Below are 20,205 nucleotides of genomic sequence, written 5' to 3'. Positions count from 1 at the left end.
TTTTCACCAGTCTAAGCTTTCATCTATACACTGTACATAGATGTTCTCTGCAACCTCGGTTCTCGTATAATTAAAACTTTTAAGTATCCTAACGTAGAAAAATCTGCATTTTCTTCAATTCTAACATCGAAAAGATGTCAGAACAGAATACCAATTGATAAGGATTTGCTAATAATCATCATTCACAAGTTTATGCTAATAAAGGGAATAAATAAAATGCCATTGATGTCAGTTTAAAGATACCAAGGAAAAGCAGCATTCAACTGCCAGTCTCTAACAACACTTTCCGGGTGGACGAAAGGAGAATATCTGAACAAAATCCAACAACTAAAAACTCGTCCACGACTTTAAACCAGAATAAACAGGATGTTCTTAAAGCATGGGCACAAATGAAAAACTACAAGGTTCGAACAAAGATGGCCATGGGAATATATACAAGTGAAGCAGACCATAATTGATGGAGTTCGACTATCATTACCACCAATTTTAAACCTACCTGATAGTAACAAATTTGTTGGTACCGTGTCTTGCCCAATGACTCCTCAAATCAATTGGATTACTGAAGTTATAATTTTCAACTGCAAGTTTCTCGAGGACCTTCTTGAATGCCCCCTGACTCATTTTCCGGCCAGCTATCCTTGCACCACGCCTTTTGGTGCTCATTGGCAAAGGATACATGGACACATTTGTGGTACAACAAGCGGATTGCCAACCACCAAAGCCCCATCGATAACATTGCTGAGCAGTTCCAGTGCATGAGCAAACCGGAATCGGAATGCCTGAAATATCCATTTCATACCCATTTATTTTAAAAATGATACTCTTCTTTGCTGGCTTCACGCGTTGAACCGCAGAATTGGCATTTTCCTTCGGCTTCTTAGGCTTTTTGGCCTTCGGCATCTTAGGGACAGCCCCACCCTGCCTTTTCTTCGGTTCAACACTGTCCTTATTAGCTGGCAGCTCTTCAACGCTACTTGCCACCCTCTCATCTCTTGTTGAAGAATCAGGTGGTGGCTGCAAAATTGGCAATGAATGAGCTGCCGACGTTTCCGGAAGAACGGCGTAATTAGGAGTGGTGGCCGGGAACATGTTGAAAAGCTTCTCTCTGTCAGCAATCCAACTATCCCTAACATAATTCATGGGGATATGTGCCTCGGAAACAACAGGGTCCCGCTGGTGAAAGGTGGTATTGGTAGTAATCATGAGATTGGGATCACGGCCGGGAATAAAAGACTTTGCATCCCGTTCAACCATGCTCGACATTAGCTGCAGACCGAGATGTCCTTTAAACGACGGTTCGTAGTAACCCCAATTACGCATATTCAACGCATCGTCATCCATGAAGCTACTACATATAGTTAAACAACACAACAGAAATTATTAATCTTTTACCATGATTCAAAATTTTCCATTCAAGTACTGTTTAGCACGCCCAGTTGAATAAACAACAAATCCCACAGGGAAACAAAATCGGAAGAAAATAAGGGTTACTATAACTTTTAGTCTCTGAACTTGGCAATTAGGTCCACTTTGGTACCTTTACCTTTTTTTTCTCCATTTAGGTACCCAAACTTGGCAGCTAAGTCCATTTTGGCCTCTAAACTTGGATTCCATCAATATTTTATTATGTAGTACAATCTGAGAGTGCCACATCATCAAACTTTTACATTTGCCAAGTTGAGGAACCAAAATGGACCTAGTTACCAAGTTCAAGTACCAAAGTGAACTTAATTATCAAGTTCAGGGACTAGAAGTTATATTAACCCACAAAATAAACATCGGATTCAAATAGGAAATGCATTGCAATGACATTGAACGGAGATAAAATACAGATCCAATTACATACAAAGCTAAATAAAGATCAAACAAAACCAGCATTTCAAAAGTCAAAAGAGTGATATATAAATCTGTTTGATTCCCGAGAATATAAATGGAAAGAAAATAAGTCACATTTCTAACGCTAAACCTCCAATAAGCTAAATTATGGAAACCAAAGATCACATTCCACAGTAAATAAGTAAATGAACATATAGCAAAAAATGGAAGGAAAAAAATCTAAGATTCCGAAGCAGCATAAATTGAAATCTAAAGATAGCAATAGAAAAAAAAAATGGAAACTTTCAGATTCAAACTAAGTTCTAATTTGCCCACGTTTTCCCATGATCCAAATTTTCCAAGAATCAAAACCCATAATCAGATCTACTAAATAAAGCTGAAAAAACCCCCCACAAAAAACAAAATCCTGTTTTTGAGCTTCCAATTTGGGAAGTTCATAAGAACCCTAAACCTGCTTCAAAATTTCAATCTTCAAATCTCAAAACAAACAAACAAATAAATACATAAATAAAATATATTAATAGCTTAACAAAGGTGTTAGGACCCATATATCTATTATCCAGTATTTGTTAGAAAAAAGAAAGCAATGAGAGATGATGAAAGCAAAAAAAAAGAAGGAAAAATTAAAATAAAAAATAAAAAGGAAAGAGAGATGTAAGTGAGAGGACAGATAAAAACTTACTTTGGGGGTGTAAAATAGCTCTTTAGGGTTTTTTTTTTTTGCCTTTTTTCTGGAGAGAGAAAGAGGAGAGAGAAACCACAGAGGAAAAAAAACCTAAATAAAAAGAAAGAGAAAGAGAGATAGAGACTGAAGTCTACAGTGTAAAACTCTAAACAAATACAGAAAGGTTAAATATATTTTTTAAAATTATTATCTATTGGGTTAATTCCGGTAAACGTCGTCGAATTATCGTAAAGATTTTAAATTAGTCATAAATTTTAGGGTAAATTCAATTAATATCACTAAACTATTAGTAAGTTTACGTTTTAGTCACTTAATTTTAAAATATTACAAAATTATCACTGAACTGTTCGAAAATTTTCATTTTAAGTCGCTAAAATGGTCATTGAATGGTGATAATAGGTGTTCATGGGCCATGTAATCCAACCAACCCGATCAACTCAACTCGTTTTGGGGTGGGCTGGCTTGGCTTTGGCCAATTTTATTTTTTAAATAATAAAATTAAAAAATATATATTAATATTATGTTTATGATTAAATTTAAATATAAAATGATTTGTCATTATTTTTAAACAATGAAATTCAGCTAAACGAATTTGAAGTATTCTATTTTTTAAATCGAGCCTCAACCTAGTGTTGCTCATGAATACTTCTAATAGCAATAAGGTATCTCCAAAGTTTAAGTTATTCATTCAATCCATATTAAATCATATTTGAACAATTTTTAATTATTTCAAATAATTTATATATAAAAATTAATTAATTTTAAATATAAAGTATATGAAATATTGGTGTAAAATAATTTTAAATAATGGTACAAACTTTAAATCGGTTGAAATTAAATTTAAATATATTGTGTAATTTTATATTCAAAATACACTGAATAAAAATTCAAGACTTAATTTATTAAGTTAGTATTTTATCAAAATGGAATCCATTTTATATGGAAAAATTCAATATAGTGTATTTTGATTAAAAAATTATATTAAATTTATTTTCGACTGATTCAAAGTTTGTATCACTATTTAAATTTTATTTTATACTAATATTTTATATACCTTATAATTAAATTTATATAATTTTTTGATATAATTAATCTAAATTATTAGTAAGTTTATGTATTGGTCACTCAACTTTAAAAAGTTACAAATTAGTCATCGAACAATTCAAAAGTTTTCATTTAAGTCACTGAACTATTTGAAAGTTTTTTTTTTTATTTAGGTCATTAGCTATTAAGTTTTTTTGGCATAATGATCTATTTGGCCCTTAAACCTTACAAAAAAGTCATTTTAGCTCCTCATTTAATTTTTCGCCTCTTTTAGCTCTTAATCTTGCGTTGTTTGTCAAATCATCTAAAAATAGATAAAAAGTTAACATTTGTTAACATTGCAGCAATTAATTAATCTTTTAAATTTTAAATTAAAAAAAAGATAATTAAAATTATTAATTTTATTAAAAATATAAAATTATAACTTTGCTAATGTGGCATACACGTGGATTGCCATGTGTGTGCCATGTCAACAATTAAATAATCTTTTAAATTTTAAAAAAATAAAAAAAATCAAAATTTTAAAAAGTATAAAAATTATAAAAAATAATTTTTAAAAATTAATTAATTACTAATGTGACATACACGTGGATTGCTACATGGATGCCATATTAGCAAAATTAACCAACGTTAACTTTTTTTAATCCATTTTGGGATGATTTGACAAACAATGCAAGTTCAAAGGTTAAAAGAGGTAAAAAATTAAATATAGAGCTAAAATATTTTTTTTGCAAAGTTGGAGGATCGGATAAGTCATTATGCATTTAATTTATTTCACATCCGACATGGTCTACTTGAATGAAGCATGAAATATGATGATTTGATTTTTAAAATTAATGTAGTACAAAATAATATAAGTGGCTAAGATCACTTTTAACCATATTTACAATTTTTTATTTTTATTTTTAATAATTTGTATATTTTAAAAAATTACAATTATTTTATATATTTTACAAATTTTAATGTATTTATTTTTATAATTTTAAATAAATTCTAATAAATTTAAAAACTTAAATATTATTTACAAATTTTGACAATTTTCTTTATAATTGTTTTCATATACGTTCTTACTGGCCATTTAAAAAAAAAAAGCAGTTAGCTTCTAGGTACAAAAATAGATAACAAAGCAAAGTTAAGTACCAAAATGAAAATAAAGAGTTTAGGTATCAAAATAGAAAAATAGATATAATTTAAGGGCCAAATAGTAAATAAACCCTTGTTTATTTCTTTACACTTTTAAACTTTAGTGTCTCTCTCTTTCAGTTATTTTGTTATTTTTTTCTATGAGGTTTCTCTCTCCAGAAAAGCGCAAAAACGCTAAAGAGCTATTTACACCCTCAAAGTAAGGTTTTTTTTATCTTTCCTCTCACTTCCATCTCTCTTCCCTTTTTTTTTTTTGGCCTTCTTTTATCTCTCATCACTTTCTCTTTCCCAAACAAATACTGGATAATAGATATATGGGTCCTAACTCCATTGTTAAGCTATTTTATTTGTTTATATATTTATTTGTATGTTTATTTGTTTTGAGAGTTGAAGATTAAGTTTGAATCTGAAAGTTTCCATTTCTGCTGCTTTGGACTCTTAGATTTTTTTCCATTTTATGCCATATGTTCATATACTGTGAATTGAGATCTTTGGTTTCCATAATTTAGCTCATTGGATTTTTAGTGTTAGAAATGTAACATATTTTCTCGGGAACCAAACAGATTATATATCACTCTTTGACTTTTAAGTGCTGTCTCTGTTTGATCTTTATTTAGCTTCGTATGTACTTGGATCTGTATTTGATCTCCCTTTAATGTAACTGCAATGCATTTCTTATTTGAAGCTTTTTAGATTTTGTTTTGATGTTTATTCTTGGGTTAATTTAACTTTTAGTCCCTGAACTTGATAGTTAGATTTATTTTGGTACCTAAACTTGGCAACTATGTCCATTTTGGTCCCTAAACTTGGTAAATGTGAAATTTTGATAATGTGGTATTTTGAGATTGTGCTGCGTGATTAAATCTTGATGGAATCCAAGTTCAGAGACCCAAATGGACTTAGTTGCCAAGTTTAGCTAAGTGGACAAAAAAAGTATAGGTATCGAAGTGGCCTAATGGCCAAGTTCAGGGACTAGAAGTTATATTAACCCTTATTTTTTTTATTTTGTTTCCCTGTGGTATTTGTTGCTTATTCAATGGGAGTGTTAAACAGTACTCGAATGTCATTGAATGGAAAATTTTGAATCATGGTAAAAGATTAATAATTTCTAGTGTTGTTAATTATATGTAGTAGCTTCATGGATGACAATGCATTGAATATGCGTAATTGGGGTTACTACGAACCGTCGTTTAAAGGACATCTCGGTCTGCAGCTAATGTCGACATGGTTGAACGAGATGCAAAGTCTTTTATTCCTAGCCGTGATTCCAATCTCATGGTTACTACCAATACCGCCTTTCACCAGCAGGACCCTGTTGTTTCTGAGGCACATACCCCCATGAATTATGTTCGGGATAGTTGGATTGCCGACAGAGAAAAGATTTTCAGCATGTTTCCAGCCACCACTCCTAATTACGCTGTTCATCCGGAAACATCGGCAGCTTATTCATTGCCAATTTTGCGGTCACCACCTTATTCTTCAACAAGAGATGAGAGGGTGGCAAGTAGTGTTGAAGAGCCACCAGCTAATAAGGACGGTGTTGAACCGAAGAAAAGGCAGGGTGGAGCTGCCCCTAAGATGCCGAAGGCCAAAAAGCCTAAGAAGCCGAAGGAAAATGCCAATTCTACAGTTCAACGGGTGAAATCAGCAAAGAAGAGTATCGTTTTTAAAATAAATGGGTATGACATGGATATTTCAGGCATTCCGATTCCGGTTTGCTCGTGCACCGGAACCGCTCAGCAATGTTATCGATGGGGCTTTGGTGGTTGGCAATCTGCTTGTTGTACTACAAACGTATCCATGTATCCTTTGCCAATGAGCACCAAAAGACGTGGTGCGAGGATAGCTGGCCGTAAAATGAGTCAGGGGGCATTCAAGAAGGTCCTCGAGAAACTTGCAGCTGAAAATTATAACTTCAGTAATCCGATTGATTTGAGGAGTCATTGGGCAAGACACGGTACCAACAAGTTTGTTACTATCAGGTAGTAGTAATGATAGTCGAACTCCATCACTAAACATGTATATATACCCATGGCCATCTTTGTTCGAATCTTGTAGTTTTTCATTTGTGCTCATGCTTTAAGAACATCCTGTTTATTCCGGTTTAAAATCGTGGGTGAGTTTTTAGTTGTTGGATTTTGTTTGGATAATCTCCTTTCATCCACCTGGAAAAGTGTTGTTAGAGACTGGCTCGGTATCTTTAAACTGACATCAATGACATTTTATTTATTCCCTTTATTAACATAAATTTGTGAATGATTATTATGTAGCAAATCTTTATCATTTGATATGTTGTTCTATAACATCTTTCGGATGTTAGAATCGAAGAAAATGCGGATTTTTCTATATTAGGATACACGAGAACCAATGTTGCGAAGAACATATATGTCAGTGTATAGATGAAAGCTTAGAGTGATGAAAAATGCTTTGATATTACTATGAGCTTCTCTCCATTGTCTCAGGTAATAGCATCTCTTTTGGAGAATCCAATTCACGCTCACGCAGGTATTGAGCCGAAATGAAGACTGGCTTCGGGGGCATTTCAAGATCATCAAGGTCCGTTTCTAACATTTCCAGGACTCTGGTCATGGAGGGACGATCTGATGGCCGAGTTTGAGTGCACCATAACCCGATTACGAACAGCTTTCTGGCTATCATGGTGTCACTTTTCGTCAGGTTCTCAAACTCTAAATCTCCCCTCTCATTTAGTTCATAGACCCAAGTAGGAAAATGCACTTTGCTCGAATTGATTGCATCAACATCGACATGCCTTCTTCCACAAGCCATTTCTAAGATTATCATTCCGAAACTATAGACATCGGATTTGCATGAAACTGCCTCAAAATCCCTTGAAACCATCAATTCAGGTGCCACATATCCCATTGTTTCACTTCTTCCATATAATGATACGAGATCATGCTTCTTCCGGCACAATTTTGCTATCCCGAAATCTGAAATCCTTGGTCTGAAATTCCCATCCAACAGTATATTCCGAGGCTTAATATCTAAATGAATAATACCACCTCCAGATCGTCCATGTAAAAACTCGATCCCTTGCCCAGTTTCGAGCACAATTTCCCAGACTTTCTCCCAACTAAACGAATCCGAATTTCCAACATACTTGTCGAGAGATCCATTAGGCATGTATTGGTTAACAAGAACATGTTTCGATCCCTCAGAACAAAACCCTAGTATCGGTACCAAATTGGGATGTTGAATCCCACTGATTCTTGAAACACCATTGATGAAATGTTCTTCACTTACTTTGAAGCTTTCAAGCTTTTTAACAACAATGGTGTAATCATCATGAAGTTGTCCTTTGTAAACTGTACCAAAACAGCCTTCCCCTATTTTGTCTTTGAAATTGTTTGACATTGAAAGTATATCTGTGTAATTGTACCTTTCTGGTGTTAATGGCTGCTGAATATCTGAAGACTTTTCCCTGTAATTAAACAGGAAACACGATACCATTATATGGTTCGGAAAATATAACAGAATATGACTTATGCAGGGATGAAGCCAGAAAATTACTTTAGGGAGTTAGAGATTAATTATAAATTATTTAGGTGGTTAAAAGTGCAAATTTACTATTATACTAATATATAATTTCATAAAAAATTAAGGACTAGATGAAAAATCTATTATTTTAGGGGGGGAGGCCATTGTCTACCCCTTTGCCTTCGTCCCTGGATTCACAAGCACGAGATCGATAAAAGAATATATCAAAATCTATGTAATGCAAATTGTTTATTGGTCAAAAGTTATATAAATATAGAACATTTTAAACACAGGTCAAATTGTGCGAGCTTTGCTTAATTAATTGGGTAAATTACACCCAAAGTTATAAAAGAATTGTTATTGAATTATTCAAAAGTTTTCATTTAAGTCATTGAACTATTTGACAGTTTTTATTTAAGTCACCGGGTTGTTAAGTTTTTATTTTTAAAGTTCAGTTAGTAAACTCCAAGTGACGACTCGACAATCAATACGATAGATCAATAGAAAAACATATCTTAGATCCAAGTTGATCTGATAGTTAGTGTTGGAGATCAAGGAAGAATGTTGTTTGAATTTTGGTTTGTAAAATTCAAAGTTGTTTCATAAAAGAAAATCCTAACTGTAGGAGAGAAGGGAAAGAAGAATTTTCTATTGGTGCAAGCAGTATGAATAGAGAAGGTCATATAACAACAATTTTAACAGCTTAGTGACTTCAATGAAAACCTTCGGATAGTTCAATGACCATTTTGTAACTTTTTGAAATTGAGTGACCAAAACGTAAATTTATTAACAGTTTAATGACATTGAGTGTACTTTTCCCTAATTAATTACTCAGATTCTTATACTCTAAGCTCGAACTAAACTTTTCCATACACAATTTTGATTGTTAAAAATAAAAAAAAGTTCGGTTAAGCTCACGAGTTGCTCAAAATGAGTACTATACGAATAATCGAATTTACCTGTAATCTTTGTTTGTAGACAAGTACTTGTGGAGAATGAAAGAAAATACAACCAGTGGAAGAAGGATGAATCTGACGAACCCAATGATTGCTACAACAAAGAAAAAAGAAAACAGGGTTTAGGATGTTGTCATGTGTTCTTATAAAGAAAAAGGCACATATCAGCGTCGTATAGAAATACCGGCAAGAAACATAGCTGCAACAACGGTGTATATATTTCGAAGTTCGGCATTATAATCTGCATTAGAAATGAAGAATATCATTAATATCAGGATTCAAATGTTGAAAAACCCGAGTTTAACTCGAGTTCAGATATTGAGTTCAACTCGAATTCGATCAAATTCCACTTTTAAATCTTGAGCTCAATTTGAGATAAAAGTCGAATTGTTTGAGCTTCATTTGTTTTTACTAAGAAAACGAGTTTAATTCCTATACTCGAATTTGACTCATTGTGTATCCCGATAGGGATGGAGTAGAATTAAATTATAACTTTATAAGAGTGTTCAAATGTAATTTTACAATTATATTAACTTATAACTTCATAATTTATATAGGGACTAAATCAACATTTCACCATTTCTAGCAAAGAGAAAATTAAATTATAAATTGTTTGGAGGTCAAAAATACAATTTACCTTCGTATTAGCTTATAAATTTATAATTTTTAGAAGGATTAAATTAATATTTTACCATTTTAGAAGCTCAAGGCCTTATCTTGAGCTACTCGAACTCAAGTTCAATAATGACTAGTCCAATTTCAAATAGGTTTATGAGTTATCCGAGTCAAGCACATACTTAAATGCAACTAGTTTGTAGCTCGAGCTACATAATTAGATTTTTTTGAGTAAATTATAGTGGAGGTTACCCATTAATGGGTTTTTTTTGTCATCTAATTATAAAAAGTTACAAAATGGTCTCTCAACTATTTAGTTGTCTTTTTTGTCACCAATTGGCTAACGTAAAAATGAAAATACTAAAAAAATCCAATATAGTTGGATGACCAAAACGAAAAAATTGGATAGTTGAGTGACCATTTTGTAACTTTTTATAATTGAATAACCGCAAAAAAATTTACTAACAATTGAGTGACCACACAAGAAAAAAAACCATAATTGGGTAACTACTAATATAGTTTACCTCATAATTTTTGGAAGGACTAAACTAGTGTTTTTACCATTTTAGAATCTATGAACCTATCTTGAACCACTCGAACTCAAACTTAAACTCAAATTCAACAATAATTAATCCAATTTCAATCAAATTTACGAATTATCTAAGTCAAGCACCAACTTAAATGCAATCCGTTTGAAGGTCGAGCTACATAACTCGAGCCAAACAAAATCGACCCAAATTTTTTATATCCAAATTAATATCTCATTTAACCGAAAAACTTAAAAAAAAAGTACTTACCATATTCTTTTTCACATTCGAAGAGAAAAGTGGTATCCGCGGATTTATAAACGCATCCCCGACCCTTGGCTCTACAATCCCGACACTCGACTGACCATACCATCTGAAACCCTGATTGTTGCATTTTCAGCACCGTTTCATACGAAGGGTTCACCGGCACTGATTCTTCATAAAACGCCGGCGCCATCGCAATAACCTTACATGTCTTCGGAACATCGTATGAGGTCAAACTAGACCAATTCGTAACATTAACATAAACATGAGACGAATTCCGAGTCAAACACGGAACCATACTGTTATTGACCGAACTGACCGAACTGTCCGAGCATCGAACATAGTTCAAAGTGTACGAATAAGTAAAATTAACCAATCCCGGGTACCGGTCTTCCATTAAGATTTCGTCGGTCGATAACGATCTATTCGGTAAACTGCACTTTCCGTCGTCGGCAAAATTGACGTCCACGAGTTGAATCGTGTGATCGTCGTAAGAAATTCCCTTCACGTAGTACAATCCGCCATGGAAGTTCATGATCGTCTTGTTGTTTTCGCAGCGAAGCTCGAAACCGGGATCGCCACATGTGAATGGATCGTTGGGTAATCGGAAGGGGTAGCGGATTTCGAGTGAATCACCGCACGATGATGAACAAATCGGTGGTGGATCTTTTCTTGATTCGGTTCCATTGAAGAGTGAAAAGAGCAACAAAAAAACCAGAGCTGACATTAGTTTTTCCATTGAATAAATTTTGATTTGGTTGTTTTGCAGTGGGATTTACTGCGTTGAATGATTTGCAGAAGACAACAAAGTTTTCGATGTGGGATTTCTTTTTCCAGTTTTGATCAACAAGGCGCGTTTTCTACACTAAAAAAGTATGCTTCCGCCATTGAAGTTGAAGTGGAAGACCAGGGTGAAGTCAAATTTTTGCTGATGAATTAAATTTCCAAGAAAGGCATCTTTTTTTTTTAAATACTTTTCAATATAGGGTAAATTACATCATTTGTCACTGAACTATTGGTAAGTTTCTTTTTTGGTCATATAATTATGAAAAGTTACAAAATAGTCACTTAATTATTTTATTTTATCCTTTTTGGTCATCAGACGTTAAATCGCATGATGCGGCAGCTTTTAAAATTGGAATAATAATAATTTTAACCCTCAATATTTATGCATTGTGTCAATTTAGTCTTGTTCTAAAATAACTAACCTTTAACATTTACACATCGTGTAATTTGGTCTTTTTTAGAGTTTTGCTTTTCGTTAGAATAAGACTAAATTGATATAATGTATAAATGTAGAGGGTTAAAATTGCTATAATGACAATTTTAAAAGTTACTAAGCTAGCTTCCCGTTAATAATTTAACGGCCGGTGACCAAAAAACTGAGGTGACAAACATATTATCATATGTGTCATGTCATGTTAGCTTGTTATTTCCACATATTACTCTCTTAAAATCTAGTTAATGGATTAACAATTGTTATTTACATAAATATTGAAATTTTAAAATTCGAAAAATATAAGAACTTAAAATGATCGAATTGAAGAGCCTGGACTAAATCTACAATTGTATGCATAGTATAGGACTAGTAATTGAATTAATCAAATGGATTTAAGTGCTACAGTTTGAGTCAGGATTAAAATTGACCAATTCAAAAAGCACAAGGACTAATATTAATCAAATTAAAGCACATGAACTAAATTCATAACTTCCCTAAAATGCAGGGACTAATAACAGAATTTAACCTTTTATATTTAGCAAAACATTTTGAAAATACACTCGTATTTTATTTTCTTAGAGCTTCCTATGATCACAACTGAGGATTTTTTAGGTGAAGAAGACGCGTTTTCTGCAATTAAGTTTTCATCCTTTGTTAAGCAATTGAATTGGAAAGCGGAAGTGGAAGATGACTTAGCTCAAAGCAGAAAATTTTTTTTAAAAGGATTTGACCAAAATTTTATCTTAAAATGCAATTTTACCTTTATTAATTTAAAATTTTAAAAGATTTAAATGACAAATTTTCCATTTTAAGGGGTCGGGGCCCTGCAAGCCCCCTAGCTACGCTCCCACAAAAAATAACATTCATTCTTTATAGATTTATATTGGGTTAATATATTGTTTGGTATCTGAGTTTAGTTTCAATATTCAATTTGGTACTTGAATTTTTTTTTTTGTTTCAAGTTTAGTTTTAATGTTCAATTTGATACTCAAACAAAACGGCATCATTAGGCCCAATGAATGTTTGGCACGTTTGCTCTAGTAAAAAAACCATAGATATTTACTTGGAACCAAAAAAAGATCTTAGGTACAAAATTGAATATTGAAACCGAACTCAAGTACTTAACTCAGATACTAAAGTGAACATTAAAACTAAACTCAAATATCAAATTAAACATTGATATACTAAACTTAAGTACCAAATTGTATATCAACTCATATATATATATAATATTCCATATTGAAGTGAGTATTTTAATATTCATCACTAAATCGGAGTTAATAAATAAATTGAGATAGACTTGTTCAAAAGCTAGATTATTTATTTGGGTTAAAATAGGTTTGACTTAAAATGATTATCTACATTTGAATTGATTTGGATTGAATTATAATTTTATAAATGGAAAAATTGTCCTTAAACTCATTAATACTATTGTAAAAGTCATTTAAAAATAATTAAATCTTATTATATCATCTATAAAAATCATTATTTATTGAGTTAAATTAATATAAAATTTTGGGTGAAAGTAGTTCCTTTATTATAGAAGTCGGTGCAGATCAATCTATTAAATGAATCAATTTAATCATCGAATTAATAAAAAAATTAAATCAAGCTAAAATTTAATAGAGATAACACTTAATGTTTAAAAATAACATGAAATTTATTTTTATTTACAGTTCAATTCCAAATAAAAATTTTATTTGCAGAAACATAAAAACTTTAATATTAACTCCAATCATTATTTTATTTTTTACTAATATAGGGACTAAATTAATTCATTTAATAGCATTGGGACTAATTTGAAGCAATCTCTATAATAGGACCTAAAAATTTGTGTATGCAAAATTTTAATTCTAGCTTGAGCTCAAGTAGCTCGATTACATATCGAAAGGAGCTCGAATTTAGAAAATGATACTCGGTCAAGTTTGTCGAGTATCGAGCCTCAAATTTTTAATCAAGTTTGAATTTGTCACTATTCAATCTCTGCTCAACTGGATTAAAGTCCTATTGAGTTTTCTGGATTTCGTTTTGAGTGATTTAATCTCAAATCAAATCAATTAAAAATTTTGTTCACGTGCGAAACATCACACAACTTAAGAAATGTTCTCTTTGAGTGTTACATTGAAAAGCGACCATAAAAACCTTGCGCATCTTCAAAGTTTTATCTATTGACTCTAAAAAAGGAGCTGTGGGGGCCTCTTGACGCTTGAATTGGTGAAACCCAATGTTTTTAGAATTGGATCGGTGATCGAATTTATTAGATCATTGATTTGATTAAAAATATTAAAATTTTATTTAAAAAAACTCAATTCTGTAATTCAACTGATCTAATACCATCTTTGAATCGATTTCCAATTCAACCAGTTAATTTAGTCTGATTCAAACATCATTGGTAAAATCATGGTTCAGGTCCCATGTGTAAAGCTCTTTAGTGGTTATAGTTTCGTCCATTCATCAACAAGAATAGCATAAGGGGACTAGCACGAGCCAAAGCCCCCCTAAAATAAAAAAAAATATCACATTGGTCCTTTTATATTTTATAAAATTATAAATGAGTATAAGATTAAATTCCACATTAACTCTCCAAAAATGATAAAATTACAATTTAATTCTAAAAAAATTATTTTGCATGTTTTCCCTCGATCTTGCAAGAAAATAAATGCAAACATATATACATCATAATCTATTTAATTAAAACACTGACAAACAAACCAAAATACAAAAGATAATATATATATATATATATAAGTCTGCATTACCATATAATATATACATAGAAAATTTCACGAAAATAGTTAGAAAAATAAAGAAAATGTAATGAAAAACAAAGTTTCTTTTTCCTAAATAAACTGGTTACTGCTAGAAACTAATTAAATCTGGAATTTCTTGTCGATGAGAATTATAAACTGGAACATATTCAATGAGTGCAGCAGTTTCTTCAGCAAATGAAAAATTTTTATTTTTTTTTTCTTCATTGATCTTTAAATTTTCATCAAAAACCACCCATTTATCTGTTATTACTGTCTTCAAAGCTTCCTTGTGTTCAACAATGGCCGCCGTTTCGTCATTTTCCTCGATACTATAATCCCCGATGGAATCTTCGTAGGTCGTATCTGAAGCCCAATTGACGATTCTCTCGAGTTCTTCGACTTCTTCCTTCGGGATCTGAGCGACCGTGGGGAACTCGTTGGCATTCATGACACCGAATTCCTTACAAGAGTCGAAAAACGATGAAAGTTCCTCGCCTTGTGTCATCGCCTTTTGGAGAACCTTCAATGCCGTCGCTGCTTCGGGTTTTTTGACCGAGTATATGTTCAACAGCACCTTGGTGATCTCGGCGCAAATCCGGCTATAAACGTCGTATATCTCAATAATGATACAATCCATAGCTTCGAGAATCAATGGGAGTTTCATGTTTTCAGCTCGTGGCTTGACTTGTAGCAACATATCTAGCAAAGATTGCAATTTTTGTAGTTTCGACAGTTGTTGCGCCATCGGCGAACGATCATCGGCTTTTCGATTGTCTTTTTCCGACAAAACGAGGGCTCGTTGGTCTAAAAACGCATAGTATTCACGTACAAAAGCATTGAAACCCCATGTCTTTCCCGAAGTTGTATCCCCGTCGGTGAAACTCGATAAATCGAATGGCAACCGCCCCATCTTTTCGACGGCGGGAACTTTACAATAAAACACACCGTGCATTAACATTAAACCTTTAACGGCAACGACCCAACTCCGAGTCTTCTCCATTCTCCTAGACAAAGCCCAAACGAGAGGACGAAGACTAATCGGCGACGCTCGTATCCACGAGAACACAATTTGAGCATTCCTTTTATCAATATGATACTCATCATGGCTCGTGGCTTTGATGATGGAGGTCTCGAGATCGGGATTCCGAAACGAACTTTTGCCAGAAAAATTAGCCCAAACTATGCTGTTCTTATCTTTAATAATGCCAGTGACCTTCTTCCATAACCCCATAATTTAATTTTCTTTTCTTCAATTTTCGTCGCTAAATGTTTGTTCTCAGAGAAGAGGAAGGCGAAAACCAACTACGAATTGAAGTTTCTGAAGCTGTTTTTTTTTCTATTTATTTTAGGTTTAAAATTTTAATTTCCAGCTTGTAAATGCCCTTTTACGTAATTATTGTTATTTTTTTTATATTTTTGGGTCAACAAATTTAAAAATAATATATATTTATTTTTAAAAAAAGGACGTGTTGAGGTGAAATGGTTTATATTGCCGGCTAAATGTATATTAGTGACAAATGGTTTGGCAAGATTGCTTGTCTATCTGCCATCTGTCTATAATAATGTAAAAAGGTTAATTTCATTAAATGTCCTCAAACAATGGAATGAGATCTAAATTACTCCTTAAACTTCATAACTTTCCGATCAAATCCTCGAATTGAAGTGTTTCATGTCTTTCTACCAGTCTAATCATCAACTTCGGTGTTAAATACCTACTTCAGCCCAGCCCATGAATACCCAATGATTTCTTGTGTATCTATCATTTGCCACTATATATTTTGAGATACCATCAAGTGTTGAACTTCGACCTAACCCATGAACACTCGACGAATTGTTGCGATATATTTTGAGATTTGTATAATATATATTGGTCAAATTGTGATTTTTTTATGCTCAAATTTTTTATTTAATCCTTATATTTCAATTTGACATTTGGTCATTAATTTTTATGATGTTATTAATTAGTTTAAATAATACACTATTAACCATTTTTGGTTAAATTACTAATGCGGATTTTTTTTCATAAAACACACCTCTCATAGTCATCATGTTGACATGGGTTTTTCGAGTTGGAAGCGGTCCGTATCAAACAATTTATTTAAAATAGCTAATATCATTAATTATTTGAATTAACTAATGATATTATAAAAATCGAGACTAAAATCATATTTTGATAAAGTTTATTACATGCATGTTTGCCATATATATTTCATGCTTATCTTTTGTTATTTAGCTTTTTGTTCTTTTAGTAACAAATGGGAAAAGTTTTAAGGTTTTGAAAATAAATTTTGGGATAAATATCAAATTTATCCATTAACTTCGATCTAATGTGTAATTTGATACATGAACTTTTATTAATTGGTACAATTATACACGTAATGTAGAGCATATTTAAAGCATATGGATCAAATTATAAATATTTATGTACATACTACATGTACATCGCATGGATTTGACGTTATAAAAACAAATTGTGCTAATAAAATTTATGAGGGTTATTTCATTCTTTTTTAACTCGTCAAATCTATGTTGTCTATGCAACATATATTTTAAATATGTTTCATGAAAGGACTTGGCAAGCAACCCACCCTTTCCCCCTAAATGGTAAATTTATTGTTTAACCCTTAGAGAATTATAAAATGTTAAGTTAATACAGTGACGAATTTGCATTTTGGGATAGGCTAATTGAAAGACCTAATTGGTGCTACGGACCAAGCAAAGGCCTCCCCTTACCACCACACAAATGGTAAATTTATTGTTTAAACCCTAGAGAAATTATAAAATATTAAGTTAATATAACAATGAAATTGCATTTTGATATCCCAAACATTTATAATTCAATTATGGCCTGTAAGAAAAAGATTTTTGACTTCACGACCGATGATGTTGAATAGAATGCTTGGAAGATTGAAGATATATTTTAAATTCAAGTACATCTAGTACAATTAACCCAAAAAATTCAAACCAAACCTTAAACTGAACTTATTAGGCGTCGAGTTCAATAGATAATTGGGTAAAGAGTTAATTGCACTAGAAATCCTCAAACTATAGTTTTCATTCTAAATTGGTCCTCAAACTTCAAAATGTTCTAATTACATCCTCAAATTATCGATGTTATATCAATAAAGTCCTATCATTAAAATCGTTAATTTAACCATTAAATAACACGTCAAATCTTATGTGACATAATTTAAAATGAAAATTTTAAAGAAAAGTAAAATATTACCGCAAACTTTTAAAAGTTAAAACTAAAAAAGAAGAAGAGATAGAGTGAATGATAAAACTTTTGTAAAAACTTTGAAAACCTCAAAACAAGATATTTATAACATCCGTTTTGCATAATTCATTTTTTTCATTAAAATTTTCATTCTAAACAATGCCACGTAAGATTTGACATCTCATAATGGTTAAATTAACTATTCTATTAATGGAAGGACTTTATTGATATAACCTCAATAGTTTAAGGATGTAATTATAATATTTTAAAGTTTGAGGACGTATAGTGCAATTAACTCTTGGGGGGAAAGAATAAACCTATTTTCGTTATTTTTTTCCCAAAACGAAATGAAATCCAACTTCGAACTTAACTCGTAAAATGGAGACTGATAATAGAATAATTAAAAATATTCATAAGTCGAGACCACTCAAATTCAGGGTGGGCTATTGTATGGTCTTAAACTATTTATACTTAAGCTTCGACCAAGTTCAAATGACCCGATCTTTAAACAGGTTTATATATTCGAATAATTCCGAATTTCAAAATTTGTTACCCTTTGAATAAAAACTGACGTAACCATAGAAGCTACTGAGCACACTTTTAACATTGATTACAACGGAATGAAGCAACGGATACATGCCAGTGCTTATTTTAGAGCCAAAAATGTGAAAAAGAAAGGCCTTCTATGCTTTTATTTCTGTCTCTTTTATCCCTTGGATTTTGTGTCCTTTTATTTTATATATATATATATATGCGTTCATAGGCCGAGTCTAAACATGATATTAATATATTTTATATTTGTTCATGCCCAGCTCAACTCGAATTATGAGCTTAAAATTTTGCCCAAACTCGTTTATATTTATAGAAAATTAATCAAAACTCATTTTAGGGTCCACCCATATTATTTTTTTAATTCTTAAAAATATATATATTTATATTATATTATTTTAATTTTTAATAATTTTATATATTTTTATTCATTGAAATTTTTTATATAGTCATCTTAACATTATTTTAGTATTTACATTAGAGTAATATTTTACATTTAGTATAGGTTTATTTTTTTAATGTGTTCTAAATTACATAATATATAAATATAATATAATATAATATATTATAAACTTAAAAATAGGTCAAGTCGGGTCGGGCTCGCGCTTTGAATGTTCAAGCTCGAGGCTAACCCATATTTTAAATGGGCCTATTTTTTTCACCCAAGCTTATTTTTTGGGCCTAATATTTTTACCCAAATCCTCTCAAATTTCGTACGGGCTTTCGGGCTTGAGTGGGTAGCCCGACCCATGAACATGTCTAGTTTGGTTTGAATTATAATTTAATAATTAAAATGTTATCAAGATGGGGATTTTTTTTAAGTCTAATGTCAAATTTAGCTATCAATGTTTACATTTTTTTTGTTAATTTAGCAATTATTATTTTTAAGCTAAATTTGATCATTAACCTTTCGAAAAGAGTCAAATTTCTTTCTTTAATAGAAATGCTAACTAAAACATTAATTTTTAAAGATATTGTTGACATGACAATAGTTAATGGGAATGTAATAAAAGTATTCAAAAATAAAAAATTCAAAATTCAAAAAATAAAAATAAAAGTTCATAAAAAAAGCATGAAATACACGTGGATTGTTATGCAGGCTGTCCTGTTTAAAAATTTAATGTTTTAATCAGTATTTACATTAAAAACAATAATTCGACTCTTTTTGAAATGTTGATGGTTAAATTTGACTCCTTTTAAAATATTAAGGTGAAATTGACAGAAAAATATAAATATTGAAAACTAAATTTGATATTATGCTAATATTTTACTTGGATTTTCGGGCCAAAAACATATTAAAATAAGGTTGTGACACTATTCGGTCGAGTAAGTGGGAAGGTTTAAGGTAAGGGATGAAATGTCTATAGGTCTGATTATGTCATGGCTCAATTTTTTTCTACTCGAATCAAGATAAATCAAATCCGGATTAATTCGATTTTTCTATACTATATTCGTGTCGTGTCTAAAATTATCATGTTTTTGATCAATTTTACAAGTTGTGCATGGCCCCCAAGAACAAAAAAAAAAGCAAAAAAGTGGGGAATTGAAAGATTTTTCAACCTAACTACAGCTGCCGTTTCTTAAAAGCAATAAAAGAAGAGTAAACCCCAAAAAAGAAAAGGGAAAAATTAAAAAAGAGAAAAAGCTCCCCAAGAAAAAGAGACATATAGAGAGATCTAGCAAAGTAATAAATAAATAAAGAAAAAAAAAGTTAAAATTTGAAGTTTGCTAACAAAAGAATTATATATATTTTTATATGATACTCGAATTTTTTATTTAATATTTATTTTAAAATAAATAAATTATAGTTGAATTCTTTTTTTTCTAAATATATATCTGAATAAAGGTATAACTCTAATTTTATAAATATAAAATACACATCTATCATGTAGATCTACAAAT

The 20,205-nt window shown here is 31.4% G+C and overlaps 4 protein-coding genes across 5 annotated transcripts; 1 reads left to right on the top strand and 3 right to left on the bottom strand.

Moving 5' to 3' along the window:
• Positions 1 to 199: 199 nt before the first annotated feature.
• Positions 200 to 2,646, bottom strand: LOC105780203 (protein BASIC PENTACYSTEINE2). 2 transcript variants are annotated; one of them, XM_012604396.2, is made up of 2 exons: positions 2,519 to 2,646; positions 200 to 1,345 (listed from the first exon to the last, which is right to left on the bottom strand). In XM_012604396.2, exon 2 carries the CDS (start codon positions 1,339 to 1,341, stop codon positions 493 to 495), a length of 849 nt encoding a protein of 282 aa, XP_012459850.1. In that variant the 5' UTR covers positions 1,342 to 1,345; positions 2,519 to 2,646; the 3' UTR covers positions 200 to 492. The 2 variants fall into 2 exon arrangements, with proteins under 2 accessions (XP_012459850.1, XP_012459849.1); XM_012604395.2 differs by having other exon boundaries at positions 200 to 1,348; positions 2,519 to 2,644.
• Positions 2,647 to 4,950: 2,304 nt separating this feature from the next.
• Positions 4,951 to 7,040, top strand: LOC105779801 (protein BASIC PENTACYSTEINE1). Its single transcript, XM_012603732.2, is given in 2 exon segments — positions 4,951 to 5,933; positions 5,936 to 7,040. Coding segments are annotated over 2 exon segments (846 nt in total). The 5' UTR covers positions 4,951 to 5,846; the 3' UTR covers positions 6,695 to 7,040.
• On the bottom strand, positions 7,025 to 11,491 carry LOC105779799 (LEAF RUST 10 DISEASE-RESISTANCE LOCUS RECEPTOR-LIKE PROTEIN KINASE-like 2.7). The gene is made up of 4 exons (XM_012603727.2): positions 10,575 to 11,491; positions 9,347 to 9,403; positions 9,166 to 9,256; positions 7,025 to 8,150 (listed from the first exon to the last, which is right to left on the bottom strand). Exons 1-4 carry the CDS (start codon positions 11,305 to 11,307, stop codon positions 7,145 to 7,147), a joined length of 1,887 nt encoding a protein of 628 aa, XP_012459181.1. The 5' UTR covers positions 11,308 to 11,491; the 3' UTR covers positions 7,025 to 7,144.
• A 3,052-nt stretch (positions 11,492 to 14,543) lies between these two features.
• Positions 14,544 to 15,825, bottom strand: LOC105779178 (putative clathrin assembly protein At1g25240). The gene has a single exon (XM_012602920.2). It carries the CDS (start codon positions 15,766 to 15,768, stop codon positions 14,647 to 14,649), a length of 1,122 nt encoding a protein of 373 aa, XP_012458374.1. The 5' UTR covers positions 15,769 to 15,825; the 3' UTR covers positions 14,544 to 14,646.
• Positions 15,826 to 20,205: the final 4,380 nt, after the last annotated feature.

Source organism: Gossypium raimondii, chromosome 4 (assembly GCF_025698545.1).
Source record: "Gossypium raimondii isolate GPD5lz chromosome 4, ASM2569854v1, whole genome shotgun sequence".
Taxonomy (NCBI): domain Eukaryota; kingdom Viridiplantae; phylum Streptophyta; class Magnoliopsida; order Malvales; family Malvaceae; genus Gossypium; species Gossypium raimondii.
This window is presented reverse-complemented; position numbering and strand designations above follow the sequence as displayed.